The sequence below is a fragment of the Salmo salar genome, chromosome 17 (genome assembly GCF_965601325.2).
Source record: "Salmo salar chromosome 17, fSalSal1, whole genome shotgun sequence".
Lineage (NCBI taxonomy): Eukaryota > Metazoa > Chordata > Actinopteri > Salmoniformes > Salmonidae > Salmo > Salmo salar.
Genome location: NC_138307.1, coordinates 79,661,619 through 79,684,312, shown reverse-complemented (window position 1 = coordinate 79,684,312; position 22,694 = coordinate 79,661,619). Strand labels below are relative to the sequence as shown.

Here is a 22,694-nt window from a genome sequence, read left to right as displayed (position 1 = left end):
ACAGACTCACACAGCTTCAGACACACCAGACACACACAGACAGACTCACACAGCTTCAGACACAGTGCCACACACAGAGCCAGACACACAGTGCCACACACAGACAGAGTCACACAGAGCCAGACACACAGACTCACACAGAGTCAGACACACAGAGCCAGACTCACACACCAGACACACAGCGCCACACACAGACTCACACAGAGCCAGACACGCAGACACTCACACAGAGCCAGACGCCACACACAGACAGACTCACACAGAGCCAGACACACAGAGCCACACACAGACTCACACAGTGCCACACACAGACAGACTCACACAGAGCCAGACACCACAGACACACAGTGCAGCGGAAATCAAACCCCCACCGCAGCATACAGGAGAAAGCCTTTCTACTTTATTAAAGAGAAGCAGCTTTTTTCCAGAACGTGATCAGAAAATACAATACTGTTTTTTCATCATATTATTTTTATTGGGTTTTTCTTTTCCTATGAAATGCTGCTGTTGAAAACAGCCAAAGTGAAGTGCTTCAGTCCTCATCTTTCTCCAATCGCATCCCTCCAAAACTAGCATCACATGGGTAGGGGTGTTCTTATTGGCTGACTGAGAATGTATCTGGCCCTTGATTGTTTGTAATGGTTGTTGTTCTTCGTTGTTGAATTGAAAGTGTTCAGGGCGTGAGGCATGGTCCCCTGTCCTGACCAGTTACTGTGCTCCTCTATCCACCGGCTCCAGTACGGTTTTAATCCAGGTTATGTGTTATTGTTGACAGGCATGGTCCCCAGAACAGTCCTGTTTTATCCACGTCGTACGGTATCGCTCCGCTCCGTGCTCACCTCCTAAAAACGAGGTACAGCCGGGCGACAGTCTGTTTTTATTTACTTTTTAATCTTCTCCAAAATAGATGTCATATATATAATATATACACATCAAACATACATCTCTTTATTCATCTGTGATGCCTGTAAGCCCCCCCTCCTTTTATTACAAAATGGTAACAAAGACTTCTTGGTTCTTCTCCTCCTGTTCATCCCTGGAAGGAGGATGAGGCTCAGTGAATATGGACAGCTGGAGGTTGTCTGTCACTGATTGGTGGATCATTCTTGTAGGCAGAAAAGGGGCAGAGAAATGGTGGGTGGAAAGGGAACGAATGAGGGAATAAACAGGAGAAAAAAAATGTGTGTTTGAGAGTTAATGATATGTCCAAACTGAACGATTATGGGTCTCGTCTTCACATATTAACAAATCCACAAACATCTTTTGTGTTCTTTTATTACGAAATAGAGCTACAATATGAACATTGCATTTTCTCCTGGCCTCTTGTCTGTGTCAGTCTGTCAGTGGGTTTTCCACTCTGCTGGAGTAACATTGTGTTGAGGTATTATCTGCATGTCACCGTGTTCTTTCAACACTTCTGATGGATAATGACAGATCAACCTTGTTCTGTTACTGTCAGAGGGGGTGTGTGTGCATTATGATGTCATGGTGCTCCGTGACCAATGGGGAGGTCTAATGAATGAGGTGTAAACAAAAAGTTGTGAATGTTTTCAAAATGACAACCAACCAAAACAAAGAGAAAAGGTCAGGAAAAAGAGGAAAAGAAAAAAAAAGATTAAAAAGGAGAAACCAGCGTCTGATTGGGCGGCACATCATTCAGTTCGGGGAAGAAGGACCTGCTCGGAGCCAAAATGGTCGCCGGGTTTCCCTCCATTTGGCCTAAAGTCAATTTGCCAGATGGTCGATCGTCGAGGAATAAAAAGCAGGATGCCTGAGCCAGCCACACCGGCATTGTCTGTCTGTAGGTCTGTCCGTCTGTCTGCTGTGAGTAACCAGGTCTAGGATCTCATGGTGGACTGGGTACGAGGGGAAGGAAGTCTCTCAGAAGGCTTGCTGAGCTGGGTTGTAGTTGAAGGTGGATGGCACGTGGGGTCTTTCTTCAAGCTTCTCGTATTCCAGATGAAACTCCTAGAAAGAGAGGGAGGGGAGAAACAAGGATTTTAGGGACAGCAGTGGATAAGGGCAGTGTTCAGCAGAAGCAGCGGATAAGGGCAGTGTTCAGCAGAAGCAGTGGATAAGGGCAGTGTTCAGCAGAAGCAGTGGATAAGGGCAGTGTTCAGCAGAAGCAGTGGATAAGGGCAGTGTTCAGCAGAAGCAGTGGATAAGGGCAGTGTTCAGCAGAAGCAGTGGATAAGGGCAGTGTTCAGCAGAAGCAGTGGATAAGGGCAGTGTTCAGCAGAAGCAGCATTCTAAATACAGAACAGCTTCTCCTGTGGAGAAAATTGTACATATGATAGAACAATAGAAGCTTTCTATGGGGGGAAATCAGCAGGTTTACAAATCCTCTGGGAGTGAATGATCCCAGATGTCAAGGGTCCATGCTGGAAACACACATGTCCACAATTGCATGGCAAAGCACATCTATTCAAATACCAAACCACATACACTTTTGCAATTGGAAAAGCCGTTGTTAGCTTGCCTTGAAACCCCAAAAAACAGTATTTCTGATTTCTAGTTGTAACTACAACGCATTCAGAAAGTATTCAGACCCCTTCCTTTTTCCACATTGTTACATTACAGCCTTATTCTAAAATGGATTACATTGTTTTCTTTCTCATCAATCTACACACAATACCCCATAATGACATCACAATACCCCATAATGACATCACAATACCCCATAATGACATCACAATACCCCATAATGACATCACAATACCCCATAATGACATCACAATACCCCATAATGACATCACAATACACCATAATGACAAAGCGAAAACAGGTTAATTTTTTTGTTCAAATGTATTAAAGATAAAAGAACTGAAATACCTTATTTACATTAGTATTCAGACCCTTTGCCATGAGACTTGAAATTGAACTCCAGTGCATCCTATTTCCATTGATCACCCTTGAGATATTTCTACAACTTGGGACATGATCTGGAAAGGCAAACACCGGTCTATATAAAGGTCCCACAGTTGACAGTGCATGTCAGAGCAAAAACCAAGCCATGAGGTCGAAGGAAGGGTCCGTAGAGCTCCGAGACAGGATTGTGTCGAGGCACAGATCTGGGGAAGGGTACCAGAAAACGTCTGCAGCGTTGAAGGTCCCCAAGAACACAGTGGACTCCATCATTGTTAAATGGAAGAAGTTTGGAACCACCTAGACTCCTCCTAGAGCTGTCTGCCAGGACAAACTGACCAATCAGGGGAGAAGGGCCTTGGTCAGGGAGGTGGCCAAGAACCCGAGAAGAATGGGAGAAACTCCTCAAATACAGGTGTGCCAAACTTACCCATGAAAACTCACGCCTGTAGTCGCTGCCAAAGGTGCTTCAACAAAGTACTGAGTAAAGGGTCTGAATACTTATATAAATGTTATATTTCAGTTTTTTTATTTTTTATTATACATTTGCAAAAAGTTCTAAACGGTTTTTGCTTTTCATTATGGGGTTGAGTGTGTAGAAAAAACAATTGAATACATTTTATAATAAGGCTGTAACAAAGAAATGTGGAAAAAGTCAAGGTCTGAATACTTTCTGAATGCATTGTAACTACGGTAACAGTCCTCAAGCCTTTGTTCTTCACCTTGGCTACTTTCCTCCAGTTAAGACAATCAAAGAAGTAGTAGGTGCCTCTCTCATAGGCGTTGGTCTTCAGAGTGGGCTCCATGCCCGGCGCCCGCGTGATCCACACCCGCTCCTCCTTGTGGTACCGCCAGTCCCGGTTGAAGCTGAGGTTACAGGTCACAGGTCATACAGGTCAAGGGTCAAATGTTAGTGCACAGCATTGTATACGGTAGTAACATTTGCTTATAAGACTTGAAGGACAAACTACATTAAGTAGAAGTAGAGGTGGCAGAAGGGGACCTGACTACATAGGTGGCAGAAGGGGGACCTGACTACATAGAGGTGGCAGAAGGGGGGACCTGACTACATAGAGGTGGCAGAAGGGGGGACCTGACTACATAGAGGTGGCAGAAGGGGGGACCTGACTACATAGAGGTGGCAGAAGGGGGGACCTGACTACATAGAGGTGGCAGAAGGGGGGACCTGACTACATAGATGTGGCATAAGGGGGGACCTGACTACATAGAGGTGGCAGAAGGGGACCTGACTACATAGAGGTGGCAGAAGGGGAGTGACTACATAGAGGTGGCAGAAGGGGGCCCTGACTACATAGAGGTGGCAGAAGGGGGCCCTGACTACATAGAGGTGGCAGAAGGGGGCCCTGACTACATAGAGGTGGCAGAAGGGGGCCCTGACTACATAGAGGTGGCAGAAGGGGGGCCTGACTACATAGAGGAGGCAGAAGGGGGGCCTGACTACATAGAGGTGGCAGAAGGGGGGCCTGACTACATAGGTGGCAGAAGGGGACCTGACTACATAGAGGTGGCAGAAGGGGGGCCTGACTACATAGAGGTGGCAGAAGGGGGGCCTGACTACATAGAGGTGGCAGAAGGGGGGCCTGACTACATAGAGGTGGCAGAAGGGGACTGACTACATAGAGGTGGCAGAAGGGGCCGACTACATAGAGGTGGCAGAAGGGGGCCCTGACTACATAGAGGTGGCAGAAGGGGGACTGACTACATAGGTGGCAGAAGGGGACCTGACTACATAGAGGTGGCAGAAGGGGCCTGACTACATAGAGGTGGCATAAGGGGGGACCTGACTACATAGAGGTGGCAGAAGGGGACCTGACTACATAGAGGTGGCAGAAGGGGAGTGACTACATAGAGGTGGCAGAAGGGGAGTGACTACATAGAGGTGGCAGAAGGGGAGTGACTACATAGAGGTGGCAGAAGGGGAGTGACTACATAGAGGTGGCAGAAGGGGCCTGACTACATAGAGGTGGCAGAAGGGGCCTGACTACATAGAGGTGGCAGAAGGGGCCTGACTACATAGAGGTGGCAGAAGGGGCCTGACTACATAGAGGTGGCAGAAGGGGCCTGACTACATAGAGGTGGCAGAAGGGGCCTGACTACATAGAGGTGGCAGAAGGGGCCTGACTACATAGAGGTGGCAGAAGGGGCCGACTACATAGAGGTGGCAGAAGGGGACCTGACTACATAGAGGTGGCAGAAGGGGCCGACTACATAGAGGTGGCAGAAGGGGCCGACTACATAGAGGTGGCAGAAGGGGCCGACTACATAGAGGTGGCAGAAGGGGACCTGACTACATAGAGGTGGCAGAAGGGGACTGACTACATAGAGGTGGCAGAAGGGGACTGACTACATAGAGGTGGCAGAAGGGGACTGACTACATAGAGGTGGCAGAAGGGGACTGACTACATAGAGGTGGCAGAAGGGGACTGACTACATAGAGGTGGCAGAAGGGGACCTGACTGCATAGAGGTGGCAGAAGGGGACTGACTACATAGAGGTGGCAGAAGGGGACTGACTACATAGAGGTGGCAGAAGGGGACTGACTACATAGAGGTGGCAGAAGGGGAGTGACTACATAGAGGTGGCAGAAGGGGAGTGACTACATAGAGGTGGCAGAAGGGGAGTGACTACATAGAGGTGGCAGAAGGGGACCCGACTACATAGAGGTGGCAGAAGGGGACTGACTACATAGAAGTGGCAGAAGGGGGACCAGACTACATAGAGGTGGCAGAAGGGGGACCAGACTACATAGAGGTGGCAGAAGGGGAGTGACTACATAGAGGTGGCAGAAGGGGAGTGACTACATAGAGGTGGCAGAAGGGGGACCAGACTACATAGAGGTGGCAGAAGGGGAGTGACTACATAGAGGTGGCAGAAGGGGAGTGACTACATAGAGGTGGCAGAAGGGGGACCAGACTACATAGAGGTGGCAGAAGGGGAGTGACTACATAGAGGTGGCAGAAGGGGAGTGACTACATAGAGGTGGCAGAAGGGGTCTGACCACAGAGGTATTTTCTGCTTCATGTTACATGTCAGTACCACTAAAACCCAGAGGAGGGCGCTTGTTGACAAGAAAAGGTGAGTAAAACAAACACCTCACCAAGCCTGTTACCATAGCAGACACTAGCTAGCCCAGCTGAGGAGCATCCTTCACACAGTGTGTCTGTCTGTATACGTACAGCTCTACTGCAGCCAGCAGCTGGAGGAGGTCTCCTCCATTCATGTAGTACAGATAGAACAGCAGGTCCTCTCCATAACGAGACAGTTTGATTGCAGCAAGCTGGAAGGAGGAGAGGGAGAGGAGGAGAGGAGAGGAGAGAGAGGAGGGGAAGGGGGCGAGAGATGGAGGAGAGAAAGGGGGCGAGAGAGAGAGGAGAGAAAGGGGGCGAGAGAGGAGAGAAAGGGGGCGAGAGAGGAGAGAAAGGGGGAGAGAGAGGAGAGAAAGGGGGAGAGAGGAGAGAAAGGGGGAGAGAGAGGAGAGAAAGGGGGAGAGAGAGGAGAGAAAGGGGGAGAGAGGAGAGAAAGGGGGAGAGAGGAGAGATAGGGGGAGAGAGGAGAGAAAGGGGGAGAGAGAGGAGAGAAAGGGGGAGAGAGAGGAGAGAAAGGGGGAGAGAGAGGAGAGAAAGGGGGAGAGAGAGGAGAGAAAGGGGGAGAGAGAGGAGAGAAAGGGGGAGAGAGAGGAGAGAAAGGGGGAGAGAGAGGAGAGAAAGGGGGAGAGAGAGGAGAGAAAGGGGGAGAGAGAGGAGAGAAAGGGGGAGAGAGAGGAGAGAAAGGGGGAGAGAGAGGAGAGAAAGGGGGAGAGAGAGGAGAGAAAGGGGGAGAGAGAGGAGAGAAAGGGGGAGAGAGGAGAGAAAGGGGGAGAGAGAGGAGAGAAAGGGGGAGAGGCAACAGGTTATTGATCTATTCCTCTACCTGGCACCATCAACAGAAGCTAACCGTGCCGTTCTTATCACAACCATGCTAGATAAAAAGATGATTCAACTCTCAGTGGACAGAGCAGTTACAACAATGCTTGTTTGGTGTTGCTAGTGCACTCAAACAGAGGGGCCAATAATACGAGGGCCAAAACAACAACGTTACATTGAGCTGGTTAGAAAAAGTACTTTAACCATCCTTAATGAACAACTTAGATGAAGGTGTGATAACGATGTGTTTAGAATGGACCGGTGTATCAGTGACTTGGTGCTAGATCAGAATGGACCGGTGTATCAGTGACTTGGTGCTAGATCAGAATGGACCAGTGTATCAGTGACTTGGTGCTAGATCAGAATGGACCGGTGTATCAGTGACTTGGTGCTAGATCAGAATGGACCAGTGTATCAGTGACTTGGTGCTAGATCAGAATGGACCGTGTTCAGGAGACTGTCTGCTTGGAGGGAAACCTAGTCAGCTGTCTTCCTCATTTAACCCAACCCCTCTGAATCAGAGAGGTGAGGAGGGCTTCCTCATTTAACCCAACCCCTCTGAATCAGAGAGGTGAGGAGGGCTTCCTCATTTAACCCAACCCCTCTGAATCAGAGAGGTGAGGAGGGCTTCCTCATTTAACCCAACCCCTCTGAATCAGAGAGGTGAGGAGGGCTTCCTCATTTAACCCAACCCCTCTGAATCAGAGAGGTGAGGAGGGCTTCCTCATTTAACCCAACCCCTCTGAATCAGAGAGGTGAGGAGGGCTTCCTCATTTAACCCAACCCCTCTGAATCAGAGAGGTGAGGAGGGCTTCCTCATTTAACCCAACCCCTCTGAATCAGAGAGGTGAGGAGGGCTTCCTCATTTAACCCAACCCCTCTGAATCAGAGAGGTGAGGAGGGCTTCCTCATTTAACCCAACCCCTCTGAATCAGAGAGGTGAGGAGGGCTTCCTCATTTAACCCAACCCCTCTGAATCAGAGAGGTGAGGGGGGCTTCCTCATTTAACCCAACCCCTCTGAATCAGAGAGGTGAGGGGGGCTTCCTCATTTAACCCAACCCCTCTGAATCAGAGAGGTGAGGAGGGCTTCCTCATTTAACCCAACCCCTCTGAATCAGAGAGGTGAGGAGGGCTTCCTCATTTAACCCAACCCCTCTGAATCAGAGAGGTGAGGGGGACTGCCATAAGGGTGAATGGTGGTGTGTTGTGGCCATGTTGGCCAACAGCAACCCAACCCTGGGTGTGTTTATTCTGTGTCTGAGGTACATACCTTGTCCCTTATGTGAATGTTGGTTAAATACTCAGATGGAACATGGAAGTCTGGAAGTAAAGAGAGAAGTGGTTAGAGAGAACCAGACGGGGAAATGGGCAGAATCTATCCCACCTCCAGAGCACTCTGGCTGGGTAGGATACGTACCGATGTCCTGGGGTCGACACGGTGCTGACGCCCAGGGTGATGCAAACTTGGGGTACAGGTTTCTGAAGGACAAGAAAGTGGTCATGTTGATACTGTCACATCATTGTGTTGCCATGTTAACAGGTTACAATGGCGTGTCATTCTTTTCATTTTTAGATTAAAATGAAAGAATTGGACATAACAGCAGCCTATTGTCCAGCGAGTGTGTTTTTCAGGAGACTACAGCAGAACAGCTGTCTGCTACTGCTCTCAGGCTGACAGGCTGAAACAGAACATGTAGCAGGATGACTGGTTAATAAAGACTGCTCATCTTCTTATGACTGGAGGAGGGAGATGCCAAGAGAGGTTTACAGATGTGTGAAAGACTTCTGCCACTCCTCGCCCCGTTCCCGTAACAGCCCGTTCCACTCCCCGTAACAGCCCGTTCCACTCCCCGTAACAGCCCGTTCCACTCCCCGTAACAGCCCGTTCCACTCCCCGTAACAGCCCGTTCCACTCCCCGTAACAGCCCGTTCCACTCCCCGTAACAGCCCGTTCCACTCCCCGTAACAGCCCGTTCCACTCCCCGTAACAGCCCGTTCCACTCCCCGTAACAGCCCGTTCTACTCCCCGTTCCCGTAACAGCCCGTTCTACTCCCCGTTCCCGTAACAGCCCGTTCTACTCCCCGTTCCCGTAACAGCCCGTTCTACTCCCCCATTCCTGTAATAACCCGTCTGAGTTGGGGGAGAGACTCTCCTTCAAAGGAGTGTTGAGTTGGAACACTCAATCAGCCAAACTGTCTCTCTATTATCTTCAGAAGGACTGCTATAGTAGAGATCAGCCAAACTGGCTCTATTATCTTCAGGACTGCTATAGTAGAGATCAGCCAAACTGTCACTATTATCTTCAGAAGGACTGCTATAGTAGAGATCAGCCAAACTGTCTCTCTATTATCTTCAGAAGGACTGCTATAGTAGAGATCAGCCAAACTGTCACTATTATCTTCAGAAGGACTGCTATAGTAGAGATCAGCCAAACTGTCTCTCTATTATCTTCAGAAGGACTGCTATAGTAGAGATCAGCCAAACTGTCACTCTATTATCTTCAGAAGGACTGCTATAGTAGAGATCAGCCAAACTGTCTCTATTATCTTCAGAAGGACTGCTATAGTAGAGATCAGCCAAACTGTCACTATTATCTTCAGAAGGACTGCTATAGTAGAGATCAGCCAAACTGTCTCTATTATCTTCAGAAGGACTGCTATAGTAGAGATCAGCCAAACTGTCTCTATTATCTTCAGAAGGACTGCTATAGTAGAGATCAGCCAAACTGTCTCTATTATCTTCAGAAGGACTGCTATAGTAGAGATCAGCCAAACTGTCACTATTATCTTCAGAAGGACTGCTATAGTAGAGATCAGCCAAACTGGCTCTATTATCTTCAGGACTGCTATAGTAGAGATCAGCCAAACTGTCACTATTATCTTCAGAAGGACTGCTATAGTAGAGATCAGCCAAACTGTCTCTATTATCTTCAGAAGGACTGCTATAGTAGAGATCAGCCAAACTGTCTCTCTATTATCTTCAGAAGGACTGCTATAGTAGAGATCAGCCAAACTGTCTCTCTATTATCTTCAGAAGGACTGCTATAGTAGAGATCAGCCAAACTGTCTCTATTATCTTCAGAAGGACTGCTATAGTAGAGATCAGCCAAACTGTCACTATTATCTTCAGAAGGACTGCTATAGTAGAGATCAGCCAAACTGTCACTCTATTATCTTCAGAAGGACTGTTATAGTAGAGATCAGCCAAACTGTCACTCTATTATCTTCAGAAGGACTGTTATAGTAGAGATCAGCCAAACTGTCTCTATTATCTTCAGAAGGACTGCTATAGTAGAGATCAGCCAAACTGTCTCTATTATCTTCCGAAGGACTGCTATAGTAGAGATCAGCCAAACTGTCTCTATTATCTTCCGAAGGACTGCTATAGTAGAGATCAGCCAAACTGTCACTCTATTATCTTCAGAAGGACTGCTATAGTAGAGATCAGCCAAACTGTCACTCTATTATCTTCAGAAGGACTGCTATAGTAGAGATCAGCCAAACTGTCACTCTATTATCTTCAGAAGGACTGCTATAGTAGAGATCAGCCAAACTGTCTCTATCTTCAGAAGGACTGCTATAGTAGAGATCAGCCAAACTGTCACTTATCTTCAGAAGGACTGCTATAGTAGAGATCAGCCAAACTGTCACTCTATTACCTTCAGAAGGACTGCTATAGTAGAGATCAGCCAAACTGTCACTCTATTACCTTCAGAAGGACTGCTATAGTAGAGATCAGCCAAACTGTCACTATTATCTTCAGAAGGACTGCTATAGTAGAGATCAGCCAAACTGTCACTATTATCTTCAGAAGGACTGCTATAGTAGAGATCAGCCAAACTGTCTCTATTATCTTCAGGACTGCTATAGTAGAGATCAGCCAAACTGTCACTATTATCTTCAGAAGGACTGCTATAGTAGAGATCAGCCAAACTGTCTCTATTATCTTCAGGACTGCTATAGTAGAAATCAGCCAAACTGTCACTATTATCTTCAGAAGGACTGCTATAGTAGAGATCAGCCAAACTGTCTCTATTATCTTCAGAAGGACTGCTATAGTAGAGATCAGCCAAACTGTCACTCTATTATCTTCAGAAGGACTGCTATAGTAGAGATCAGCCAAACTGTCACTCTATCTTCAGAAGGACTGCTATAGTAGAGATCAGCCAAACTGTCACTATTATCTTCAGAAGGACTGCTATAGTAGAGATCAGCCAAACTGTCACTCTATTATCTTCAGGACTGCTATAGTAGAGATCAGCCAAACTGTCACTCTATTATCTTCAGAAGTACTGCTATAGTAGAGATCAGCCGAACTGTCACTATTATCTTCAGAAGGACTGCTATAGTAGAGATCAGCCAAACTGTCACTCTATTATCTTCAGAAGGACTGTTATAGTAGAGATCAGCCAAACTGTCACTCTATTATCTTCAGAAGGACTGCTATAGTAGAGATCAGCCAAACTGTCACTCTATTATCTTCAGAAGGACTGCTATAGTAGAGATCAGCCAAACTGTCTATTATCTTCAGAAGGACTGCTATAGTAGAGATCAGCCAAACTGTCTCTATTATCTTCAGGACTGCTATAGTAGAGATCAGCCAAACTGTCACTATTATCTTCAGAAGGACAGCTATAGTAGAGATCAGCCAAACTGTCTCTATTATCTTCAGAAGGACTGCTATAGTAGAGATCAGCCAAACTGTCACTATTATCTTCAGAAGGACTGCTATAGTAGAGATCAGCCAAACTGTCACTATTATCTTCAGAAGGACTGCTATAGTAGAGATCAGCCAAACTGTCACTATTATCTTCAGAAGGACTGCTATAGTAGAGATCAGCCAAACTGTCGATCTTCAGAAGGACTGCTATAGTAGAGATCAGCCAAACTGTCACTCTATTATCTTCAGAAGGACTGCTATAGTAGAGATCAGCCAAACTGTCACTATTATCTTCAGAAGGACTGCTATAGTAGAGATCAGCCAAACTGTCTCTATTATCTTCAGAAGGACTGCTATAGTAGAGATCAGCCAAACTGTCACTATTATCTTCAGAAGGACTGCTATAGTAGAGATCAGCCAAACTGTCTCTATTATCTTCAGAAGGACTGCTATAGTAGAGATCAGCCAAACTGTCTCTATTATCTTCAGAAGGACTGCTATAGTAGAGATCAGCCAAACTGTCACTCTATTATCTTCAGAAGGACTGCTATAGTAGAGATCAGCCAAACTGTCACTATTATCTTCAGAAGGACTGCTATAGTAGAGATCAGCCAAACTGTCACTATTATCTTCAGAAGGACTGCTATAGTAGAGATCAGCCAAACTGTCTCTATTATCTTCAGAAGGACTGCTATAGTAGAGATCAGCCAAACTGATCAGATACTCCTCACAGCCCAGACAAACAGACAGCAGCTACTCCTCACAGCCCATCAGACCGACAGACAGACAGCAGCTACTCCTCACAGCCCATCAGACAGAAAGACAGCAGCTACTCCTCACAGCACATCAGACAGACAGCAGCTACTCCTCACAGCACATCAGACAGACAGACAGCAGCTACTCCTCACAGCCCATCATACAGACAGACAGACAGCAGCTACTCCTCACAGCCCATCAGACAGACAGACAGCAGCTACTCCTCACAGCACATCAGACAGACAGCAGCTACCCCTCACAGCACATCAGACAGACAGACAGCGGCTACCCCTCACAGCACATCAGACAGACAGCGGCTACTCCTCACAGCCCATCAGACAGACAGACAGCAGCTACTCCTCACAGCCCATCAGACAGACAGACAGCAGCTACTCCTCACAGCCCATCAGACAGACAGACAGACAGCAGCTACTCCTCACAGCCCATCAGACAGTTTATTATACTGTATCTACTGATGGATAATGAAGCGTCACTCTGTCTGACTCCATAAGTCAGAGTCTAACTACGGCTGCAGCCTTCACTGCTCCTGGATCAGCCTTCACTGCTCCTGGATCAGCCTTCACTGCTCCTGGATCAGCCTTCACTGCTCCTGGATCAGCCTTCACTGCTCCTGGATCAGCCTTCACTGCTCCTGGATCAGCCTTCACTGCTCCTGGATCAGTTATTCTACGGTCCTGTTGGGATGGTTTCTACACGTCCTAGAGACGACCAGACTTACTCTGGCGAGTTGAGGTTGAGTCCTAGTGTTGTCAGGTCACTGCCCAGTGCTAGGTGCACCATGCCCGGGTCTGTCTCCGCTGCCCTGATGAACGTTAACAAGCCAATCATCCCAAACTGGTCTGTTACCATGCCCCCGGGAATGTTCGTCACGCGACCTGGAGGGGGAGGAGAGGAAAGACCAATGAGGACGGGACCCTCGTGTGTGTGTGTGTGTGTGTGTGTGTGGGGACCCCGTCTATTAACTACAGGAATTAGTGTTGAACGTTGACCTTCGTGCCCGGCTGATGATACGGATAAAAAGGTTACATTTTTCCTGACCACATGACCATGGAAAAGTCTTAGTTAAAACGTTTTAATGTCACCTGAACAACTACAGTCAAATGCCTTTCTGTAGCTCTAAACACAATGCAGTAATCAATAACGCATTACTAGAAAAAAACAAACAAAAGGAAATATGAAATACACAAGAAATAGGAAATACACAAGAAATAGGAAATACAAAGTAAGAAAGCATACTATATAGAGGAAATATTTAAAAAGTGGCATGTAGCTCGGCCCCAGTGATGTACTGGGCTGTCAGCACAAACCTCTGTAGCGCCATGCGATCCAGGGCGGTGCTATCGCCATACCAAGCAGTGATGTACTGGGCTGTCCGCACAAACCTCTGTAGCGCCATGCGATCCAGGGCGGTGCTATCGCCATACCAAGCAGTGATGTACTGGGCTGTCAGCACAAACCTCTGTAGCGCCATGCGATCCAGGGCGGTGCTATCGCCATACCAAGCAGTGATGTACTGGGCTGTCCGCACAAACCTCTGTAGCGCCATGCGATCCAGGGCGGTGCTATCGCCATACCAAGCAGTGATGTACTGGGCTGTCAGCACAAACCTCTGTAGCGCCATGCGATCCAGGGCGGTGCTATCGCCATACCAAGCAGTGATGTACTGGGCTGTCAGCACAAACCTCTGTAGCGCCATGCGATCCAGGGCGGTGCTATCACCATACCAAGCAGTGATGTACTGGGCTGTCAGCACAAACCTCTGTAGCGCCATGCGATCCAGGGCGGTGCTATCGCCATACCAAGCAGTGATGTACTGGGCTGTCCGCACAAACCTCTGTAGCGCCATGCGATCCAGGGCGGTGCTATCGCCATACCAAGCAGTGATGTACTGGGCTGTCCGCACAAACCTCTGTAGCGCCATGCGATCCAGGGCGGTGCTATCGCCATACCAAGCAGTGATGTACTGGGCTGTCCGCACAAACCTCTGTAGCGCCATGCGATCCAGGGCGGTGCTATCGCCATACCAAGCAGTGATGTACTGGGCTGTCAGCACAAACCTCTGTAGCACCATGCGATCCAGGGCGGTGCTATCGCCATACCAAGCAGTGATGTACTGGGCTGTCAGCACAAACCTCTGTAACACCATGCGATCCAGGGCGGTGCTATCACCATACCAAGCAGTGATGCAGCCAGTCAATATGCTCTCAATGGTACTGCTGTATATCCTCTTGACGATAGGAGGGCCCATGACAAACTTTTACAACCTCCTGGGGGGGGGGCACTGCCACGTCTTGTTAACGAATGAGTGCATGTTTGGACCATTTTAAGTCTTTAGTGATTTAGACACCGTGGAATTGAAGCCGTCTACCCGCTCCACTGGCGCCCCATCGATGTGGAGGGGCATGCTCCCCCCGTAGTTCACGATCAGCTCCTTGGTCTTGTTGCTGTTGAGGGAGAGGTTGTTGCTCCAGCACTACACTGTCAGATTACTGTAGGCTGACTCATCGTCGCCGGTGATCAGGCCTACCACCGTCACGTCGGCAGCTAACTTAATAGTGGAATAACAGGGAGTACAGGAGGGGACTAAGCACACACCCCTGTGGGGCCCCTGTGTTAAGGGTCAGCGTGGCGGAGGTGATGCTGCCTACCCTCCCCACCTGGGGTTGCCCCGTCAGAAAGTCCAAGATCCAGTTGCAGGGGGAGGTGTTCAGACCCAGAATCCTAAACTTGGTGACGAGCTTGAAAGGGACTATGATGTTGAACGCTGAGCTGTAGTCAATGAACAGCATTTTCACATTGGTATCCCTCTTATCTAGGTGGGTGAGGGGAGTGAGGAGAGCAACTGAGATTGGGTCATCTATGGATCTGTTGGGGCGGTATGCAAATTGGGGGTGGGTCTAGGGGGCTGGAGTGAATGTGTGTCATAACCAGCCTATCAAAGCGTTCCATGATTACAGAAGTGACTGCTACAGGTTGGTAGTCATTGTGGCATGAAGCCTTAGAGTTGTTAGGAACAGGAATCATGGTGGTCATGTTAAAACATGTGGGATTAACAGACTGGGACAATGAGAGGTTGAAAATGACTGGGAACATGCCTGCCAGCGGTTCTTCGCATGCTCTGAGAATGGGCCCTGGAATACCGTCGGGGCCCGCGGCCTTGTGGGACCTGATTAAAGACCCTTCTCACGTCGGCCTCAGAGATTGAGCTGGGTCAGTGACGGCTCTCACACCCGGGTCCACGTGGTTGTCAAAGCGTGCAGAAAATGCATGGAGACCGTCTGATAGAGGCATCGTTGGGCAGATCACGGCTGGTTCTTCCTCTGTAATCCGTATTGGTCTACACAGGTCTCCCTAGTCATCGACTACACAGGTCTCCCTAGTCATCGACTACACAGGTCTCCCTAGTCATCGACTACACAGGTCTCCCTAGTCCTCGACTACACAGGTCTCCCTAGTCCTCGACTACACAGGTCTCCCTAGTCCTCGACTACACAGGTCTCCCTAGTCATTAGAGGTCCTGTGACAGGTGAAAGGTTGGATGGAGTGAAGGAGAGAGAAAGAGTACGAGAACAAGAGAGAGAGAGAGAGAGAAAGAGAGAAAGAGAGGAATGGAGTCTCACCGTCTGGTAACACCTGTATGCCTTTCTTCAACTGGTTGTTGTTCTGGGCTGTTGAGCTCTTGTCCCCGGGGAACTTGGGCCCGTCTGTGCTGCTGGAAGTCTTACCTGAAGAGTTTAGATTCTGAAAGAGGTGACAGAAAGAGAAGGGTTTAGATTGTGGAGAGAGGGACGGGAAGAGAAGAAGTTTCTGGAGAGAGGGACGGGAAGAGAAGAAGAAGATTCTGGAGAAAGGGACAGGAAGAGAAGAAGATTCTGGAGAAAGGGACAGGAAGAGAAGAAGAAGATTCTGGAGAAAGGGACAGGAAGAGAAGAAGAAGATTCTGGAGAAAGGGACAGGAAGAGAAGAAGAAGATTCTGGAGAAAGGGACAGGAAGAGAAGAAGAAGATTCTGGAGAAAGGGACAGGAAGAGAAGAAGAAGATTCTGGAGAAAGGGACAGGAAGAGAAGAAGAAGATTCTGGAGAAAGGGACAGGAAGAGAAGAAGAAGATTCTGGAGAAAGGGACAGGAAGAGAAGAAGAAGATTCTGGAGAAAGGGACAGGAAGAGAAGAAGATTCTGGAGAAAGGGACAGGAAGAGAAGAAGAAGATTCTGGAGAGAGGGACAGGAAGAGAAGAAGAAGATTCTGGAGAGAGGGACAGGAAGAGAAGAAGAGTAGATTCTGGAGAAAGGGACGGGAAGAGAAGAAGAGTAGATTCTGGAGAAAGGGACGGGAAGAGAAGAAGAGTAGATTGTGGAGAGAGGGACGGGAAGAGAAGAAGAAGATTCTGGAGAGAGGGACGGGAAGAGAAGAAGAAGATTCTGGAGAAAGGGACAGGAAGAGAAGAAGATTCTGGAGAAAGGGACAGGAAGAGAAGAAGATTCTGGAGAAAGGGACAGGAAGAGAAGAAGATTCTGGAGAGAGGGACAGGAAGAGAAGAAGATTCTGGAGAGAGGGACGGGAAGAGAAGAAGAAGATTCTGGAGAAAGGGACAGGAAGAGAAGAAGATTCTGGAGAAAGGGACAGGAAGAGAAGAAGAAGATTCTGGAGAAAGGGACAGGAAGAGAAGAAGAAGATTCTGGAGAAAGGGACAGGAAGAGAAGAAGAAGATTCTGGAGAAAGGGACAGGAAGAGAAGAAGAAGATTCTGGAGAAAGGGACAGGAAGAGAAGAAGAAGATTCTGGAGAAAGGGACAGGAAGAGAAGAAGAAGATTCTGGAGAAAGGGACAGGAAGAGAAGAAGAAGATTCTGGAGAAAGGGACAGGAAGAGAAGAAGATTCTGGAGAAAGGGACAGGAAGAGAAGAAGAAGATTCTGGAGAAAGGGACAGGAAGAGAAGAAGAAGATTCTGGAGAGAGGGACAGGAAGAGAAGAAGAAGATTCTGGAGAGAGGGACAGGAAGAGAAGAAGAGTAGATTCTGGAGAAAGGGACGGGAAGAGAAGAAGAGTAGATTCTGGAGAAAGGGACAGGAAGAGAAGAAGAGTAGATTGTGGAGAGAGGGACGGGAAGAGAAGAAGAAGATTCTGGAGAGAGGGACGGGAAGAGAAGAAGAAGATTCTGGAGAAAGGGACAGGAAGAGAAGAAGATTCTGGAGAAAGGGACAGGAAGAGAAGAAGATTCTGGAGAAAGGGACAGGAAGAGAAGAAGAAGTTCTGGAGAGAGGGACAGGAAGAGAAGAAGAAGATTCTGGAGAAAGGGACAGGAAGAGAAGAAGAAGATTCTGGAGAAAGGGACAGGAAGAGAAGAAGATTCTGGAGAAAGGGACAGGAAGAGAAGAAGAAGATTCTGGAGAAAGGGACAGGAAGAGAAGAAGAAGATTCTGGAGAAAGGGACAGGAAGAGAAGAAGATTCTGGAGAAAGGGACAGGAAGAGAAGAAGAAGATTCTGGAGAAAGGGACAGGAAGAGAAGAGTTTAGATTCTGGAGAAAGGGACAGGAAGAGAAGAAGAAGATTCTGGAGAGAGGGACAGGAAGAGAAGGGTTTAGATTCTGGAGAGGGATGAAGAGGCATAGTGAAAGAGTACATTCTACAGAGGGAGGAAGAATCCTGTTAGAGTCCCAGTATCTTTCCCTGTGCGGTTGTTCTCCTCCGAACACTAAAGATACAGTCCACTACTGAGCGGTCTTCACTAAACTGAACTGCTTCCTGTGGGATAAATAGAACTCTACTTCTTCAGAAGAGAAAAGGGGAAACGAACACTGGCTTCATTAAACAGCCCTCCTACAATGGATTTCAGAAGCCATATCCAGAGTAAACAGCAGTTCACAAGTCCCTCATCCTTCTCCCTCTCATTCCATTAGAGAGGCTGTTTCAGACAGTAACCGTGTTGATTTCCCCAGCAGCTCTCATACCCCCTGCTACTACAACATCAATCAATAATAACTTAGTTTGTCCTAGTTTAGTTCCAGGTCTCTCTACACATTGACGAAGCCTCAGAGCTGAGCAACATTAGTCACACATAACTCTGATCAACTCCCCGCAGTAGGAATAACACCAAATGGATGGGGACTGAGTTCCTCCTAGAGATGTACGACTCACCGTTTTGCTGTCGTCGTTGTTCGACGTGGCGTCCTTGTAGTTGGGACCAGGCAGTGCAGGGAAGTCCTCGTTATGGATGGAAAAGTCTTGGGACTGTTCGTTTGAGGGTTTGGTGACCATTCCAACTGCAGTACAGGAGGACAGGCTGTAGCTCAGGTAAATACAGAATATCTTATCGCTCTGGAAGACAACGATCAATATCACCGCATCCCAGCAACCCAGAAGCAAAGGTAAACATGTTTTATTTTCTCACAGACTGGGACACACACTCTCACCATAGAGAACCAGTGGGTTGAGGAGAGGAGTGGGGGGTCTCACCATAGAGAACCAGTGGGTTGAGGAGAGGGGGGTCTCACCATAGAGAACCAGTGGGTTGAGGAGAGGGGGTCTCACCATAGAGAACCAGTGGGTTGAGGAGAGGGGGTCTCACCATAGAGAACCAGTGGGTGAGGAGAGGGGGTCTCACCATAGAGAACCAGTGGGTTGAGGAGAGGGGGTCTCACCATAGAGAACCAGTGGGTTGAGGAGAGGAGTGGGGGGGGTCTCACCATAGAGAACCAGTGGGTTGAGGAGAGGAGTGGGGGGTCTCACCATAGAGAACCAGTGGGTTGAGGAGAGGAGTGGGGGGGTCTCACCATAGAGAACCAGTGGGTTGAGGAGAGGAGTGGGGGGGTCTCACCATAGAGAACCAGTGGGTTGAGGAGAGGAGTGGGGGGGTCTCACCATAGAGAACCAGTGGGTTGAGGAGAGGAGTGGGGGGGTCTCACCATAGAGAACCAGTGGGTTGAGGAGAGGAGTGGGGGGGGTCTCACCATAGAGAACCAGTGGGTTGAGGAGAGGAGTGGGGGGGTCTCACCATAGAGAACCAGTGGGTTGAGGAGAGGAGTGGGGGGGTCTCACCATAGAGAACCAGTGGGTTGAGGAGAGGAGTGGGGGGTCTCACCATAGAGAACCAGTGGGTTGAGGAGAGGAGTGGGGGGGGTCTCACCATAGAGAACCAGTGGGTTGAGGAGAGGAGTGGGGGGGTCTCACCATAGAGAACCAGTGGGTTGAGGAGAGGAGTGGGGGGGGTCTCACCATAGAGAACCAGTGGGTTGAGGAGAGGAGTGGGGGGTCTCACCATAGAGAACCAGTGGGTTGAGGAGAGGAGTGGGGGGTCTCACCATAGAGAACCAGTGGGTTGAGGAGAGGAGTGGGGGGGTCTCACCATAGAGAACCAGTGGGTTGAGGAGAGGAGTGGGGGGGTCTCACCATAGAGAACCAGTGGGTTGAGGAGAGGAGTGGGGGGGGTCTCACCATAGAGAACCAGTGGGTTGAGGAGAGGAGTGGGGGGGTCTCACCATAGAGAACCAGTGGGTTGAGGAGAGGAGTGGGGGGGTCTCACCATAGAGAACCAGTGGGTTGAGGAGAGGAGTGGGGGGTCTCACCATAGAGAACCAGTGGGTTGAGGAGAGGAGTGGGGGGGGTCTCACCATAGAGAACCAGTGGGTTGAGGAGAGGAGTGGGGGGGTCTCACCATAGAGAACCAGTGGGTTGAGGAGAGGAGTGGGGGGGGTCTCACCATAGAGAACCAGTGGGTTGAGGAGGAGGGGGGGTCTCACCATAGAGAACCAGTGGGTTGAGGAGAGGGGGGGGTCTCACCATAGAGAACCAGTGGGTTGAGGAGAGGAGTGGGGGGGTCTCACCATAGAGAACCAGTGGGTTGAGGAGAGGAGTGGGGGGGTCTCACCATAGAGAACCAGTGGGTTGAGGAGAGGAGTGGGGGGTCTCACCATAGAGAACCAGTGGGTTGAGGAGAGGAGTGGGGGGGGGTCTCACCATAGAGAACCAGTGGGTTGAGGAGAGGAGTGGGGGGTCTCACCATAGAGAACCAGTGGGTTGAGGAGAGGAGTGGGGGGGTCTCACCATAGAGAACCAGTGGGTTGAGGAGAGGAGTGGGGGGTCACACCATAGAGAACCAGTGGGTTGAGGAGAGGAGTGGGGGGTCACACCATAGAGAACCAGTGGGTTGAGGAGAGGAGTGGGGGGTCTCACCATAGAGAACCAGTGGGTTGAGGAGAGGAGTGGGGGGTCTCACTATAGAGAACCAGTGGGTTGAGGAGAGGAGTGGGGGGTCTCACCATAGAGAACCAGTGGGTTGAGGAGAGGAGTGGGGGGTCACACCATAGAGAACCAGTGGGTTGAGGAGAGGAGTGGGGGGGTCTCACCATAGAGAACCAGTGGGTTGAGGAGAGGAGTGGGGGGTCTCACCATAAGGAGCCCTCCCAGCCAGTGGGTTGAGGAGAGGAGTGGGGTTTCCACCTCCTTCCCTCCGACTCCGGTCTGCTAACGCTGGGAAGTCTGACAAGTCCAGACCCGTCACGTTTTCACTCCCGTCTACAGCAGGAAGAGAGACAGGACAAGAGAACAGTTAGTCAAGTCACCTCCCAATCTATTTAAAAAGCATTTCAGCGCCTCCCACTTGACAGATAAAACAAGGTGTTCCAGAGCCTCATCAAACCTCTAGTCAGTTACAGAAACAAACCACAAAAAATGATCAAATTACTACAATTCATTGATGGCTTTCTGTCATCAATGAAGAAGGGTATCAATCAGACAGCCAATCAATGTCCTGAACATCACCTGTTCCATTGAAGATGTTGCTGGGTAACGAGTTGTTCATCCCGAACGATGGATTCCGGTTCATTCCAAACCCCGACATACTGAAACAGAGACACTATTTCAGTCGGAATTCAATTTCACATTTTACTCATTCAGCAGAAGCCCTTATCCAGGGCAAATTACAAACATGGACATACTGAAGCATGGAGAGAGAAACACACACCATTTCACTTTAATTCCTGTTTCAATTTGTTAAGTCTTTGACCACGCAATATAGAAAAGTACCTAAAAAGTCCAAACCCCCATAACACCCTAAGGCAGTCATAATGACATACGGTAGGTAGCCTAGTAATAATGGGTCATCACAGAGCACCAGTCACTACATGGTCATCATAGAGCACCACAGTCAGTCATCACAGAGCATCACAGAGCACCACAGAGCACCACAGTCATCACAGAGCACCACAGTCATCACATGATCTGACTCTGTACCAAGCTAAAGGTAATTTCTCCCTGTTTCAAGGCTAATTTCATGTCATTGATTAGACTAATAACAGACATTTAATAGCACTGTGTCTGGTAGAGTTTGACATAGAAACTACTAAGGATAGAAGGCTTCCACTGTTGCCTTTGACTGCAGACGGGGCACAGTGAAGACCTGTAAAGGACTGTATTCTCAGTCTCAAGGTGCTGATCTAGAATCAGGTTCCCCATGGCCATATAATGATGATAGAAAAGGCTACACTGATCCCAGATCAGCTCTGGTTGCTGTAATCCTACAATAGAGACTGGGGAATACAACCGACAGAAGTCTCCTCTGGCTAAATGACCAACGTGTTACATTAGGAGGGAGCGATGACTTCCAAACTGTTTTCTAACAGGTAATGGTGTTTGCTCAGCTGTGAGGAGTGCATTTCAAAACATCCCCACCCCCCCATGCCAAATGGGAATCTGCAGGCCAATCAGGTTGTTCAAAACAGCCCTTTCATCCAATGAAAACATTCGACCTTGTGCTGGATAGAAAGCCCTTATTAATGCACTGAACTGATCCTAATGGGTTAGCTAGAGAGATGCATAACTACCACACACACACACATATACACTTATCTATTGTTGTCATATATAACAGATTTACACACCATCTCCATGGAGACAGAACAGAGGTGGACTACTTCCTCTGTACTGTAGTGTGAGGACTAATTAGCTACACTGGGGACGAATCAAAGTGATGACAGATGAGAAAAGGAGAGGAAGTGCAGAGAAGAGGAGGAAGATGAGATTGAAACTGCTTAGTTGACTCCTATTCTCAGACCACTAAACACACCTTCAGGATAATGTAGTAGATATGTCTTCACATTCATCATTCTCCACATAATTAAGAGACAAAGAGAAGAGGGTGAATAATAGTCTAGGCTACGCTACAGTCTAGGCTAGTCTACAGGCTAGGCTAGTCTACAGGCGATAAGGGAATTTATATGATTAAAGTATGACTAAAGAATTCCACCCTGTAACGTAATTACTAGACTATGTAAAATGTATTAGGATGATTAGACTAAATTCCAATAAGGTTTGGTTAAGACAAGTTAAGGGTGAGAAATGTGGGACTGAGAAAACAGAGGACAATTGAACTATACGTGACCTGACCTGGTTGGAAGTCTGAAAAACGTACGACAGGAAAGAGACCCTGTCAAGGTCCCTGTAATCTAGGGAGGGAGGGAACGGTATGGAACT

General features: G+C 48.5%; 1 protein-coding gene across 4 annotated transcripts in view; it reads right to left on the bottom strand.

Moving 5' to 3' along the window:
• Positions 1-378: 378 nt before the first annotated feature.
• Positions 379-22,694, bottom strand: part of LOC106597592 (CCR4-NOT transcription complex subunit 2) — a 75,719-nt gene continuing 53,403 nt past the window's right edge. For 3 of the 4 annotated variants that reach the window (XM_082964230.1, XM_082964231.1, XM_082964232.1), the window contains 4 exons: positions 20,985-21,064; positions 20,613-20,738; positions 18,363-18,487; positions 15,974-17,777 (listed from right to left, as the gene is read on the bottom strand). In XM_082964230.1, coding sequence (XP_082820356.1) covers positions 15,996-17,777; positions 18,363-18,487; positions 20,613-20,738; positions 20,985-21,064 — 2,113 coding nt within the window. In that variant the 3' untranslated portion in view covers positions 15,974-15,995. The other variant, XM_082964233.1, reaches the window with a different exon arrangement.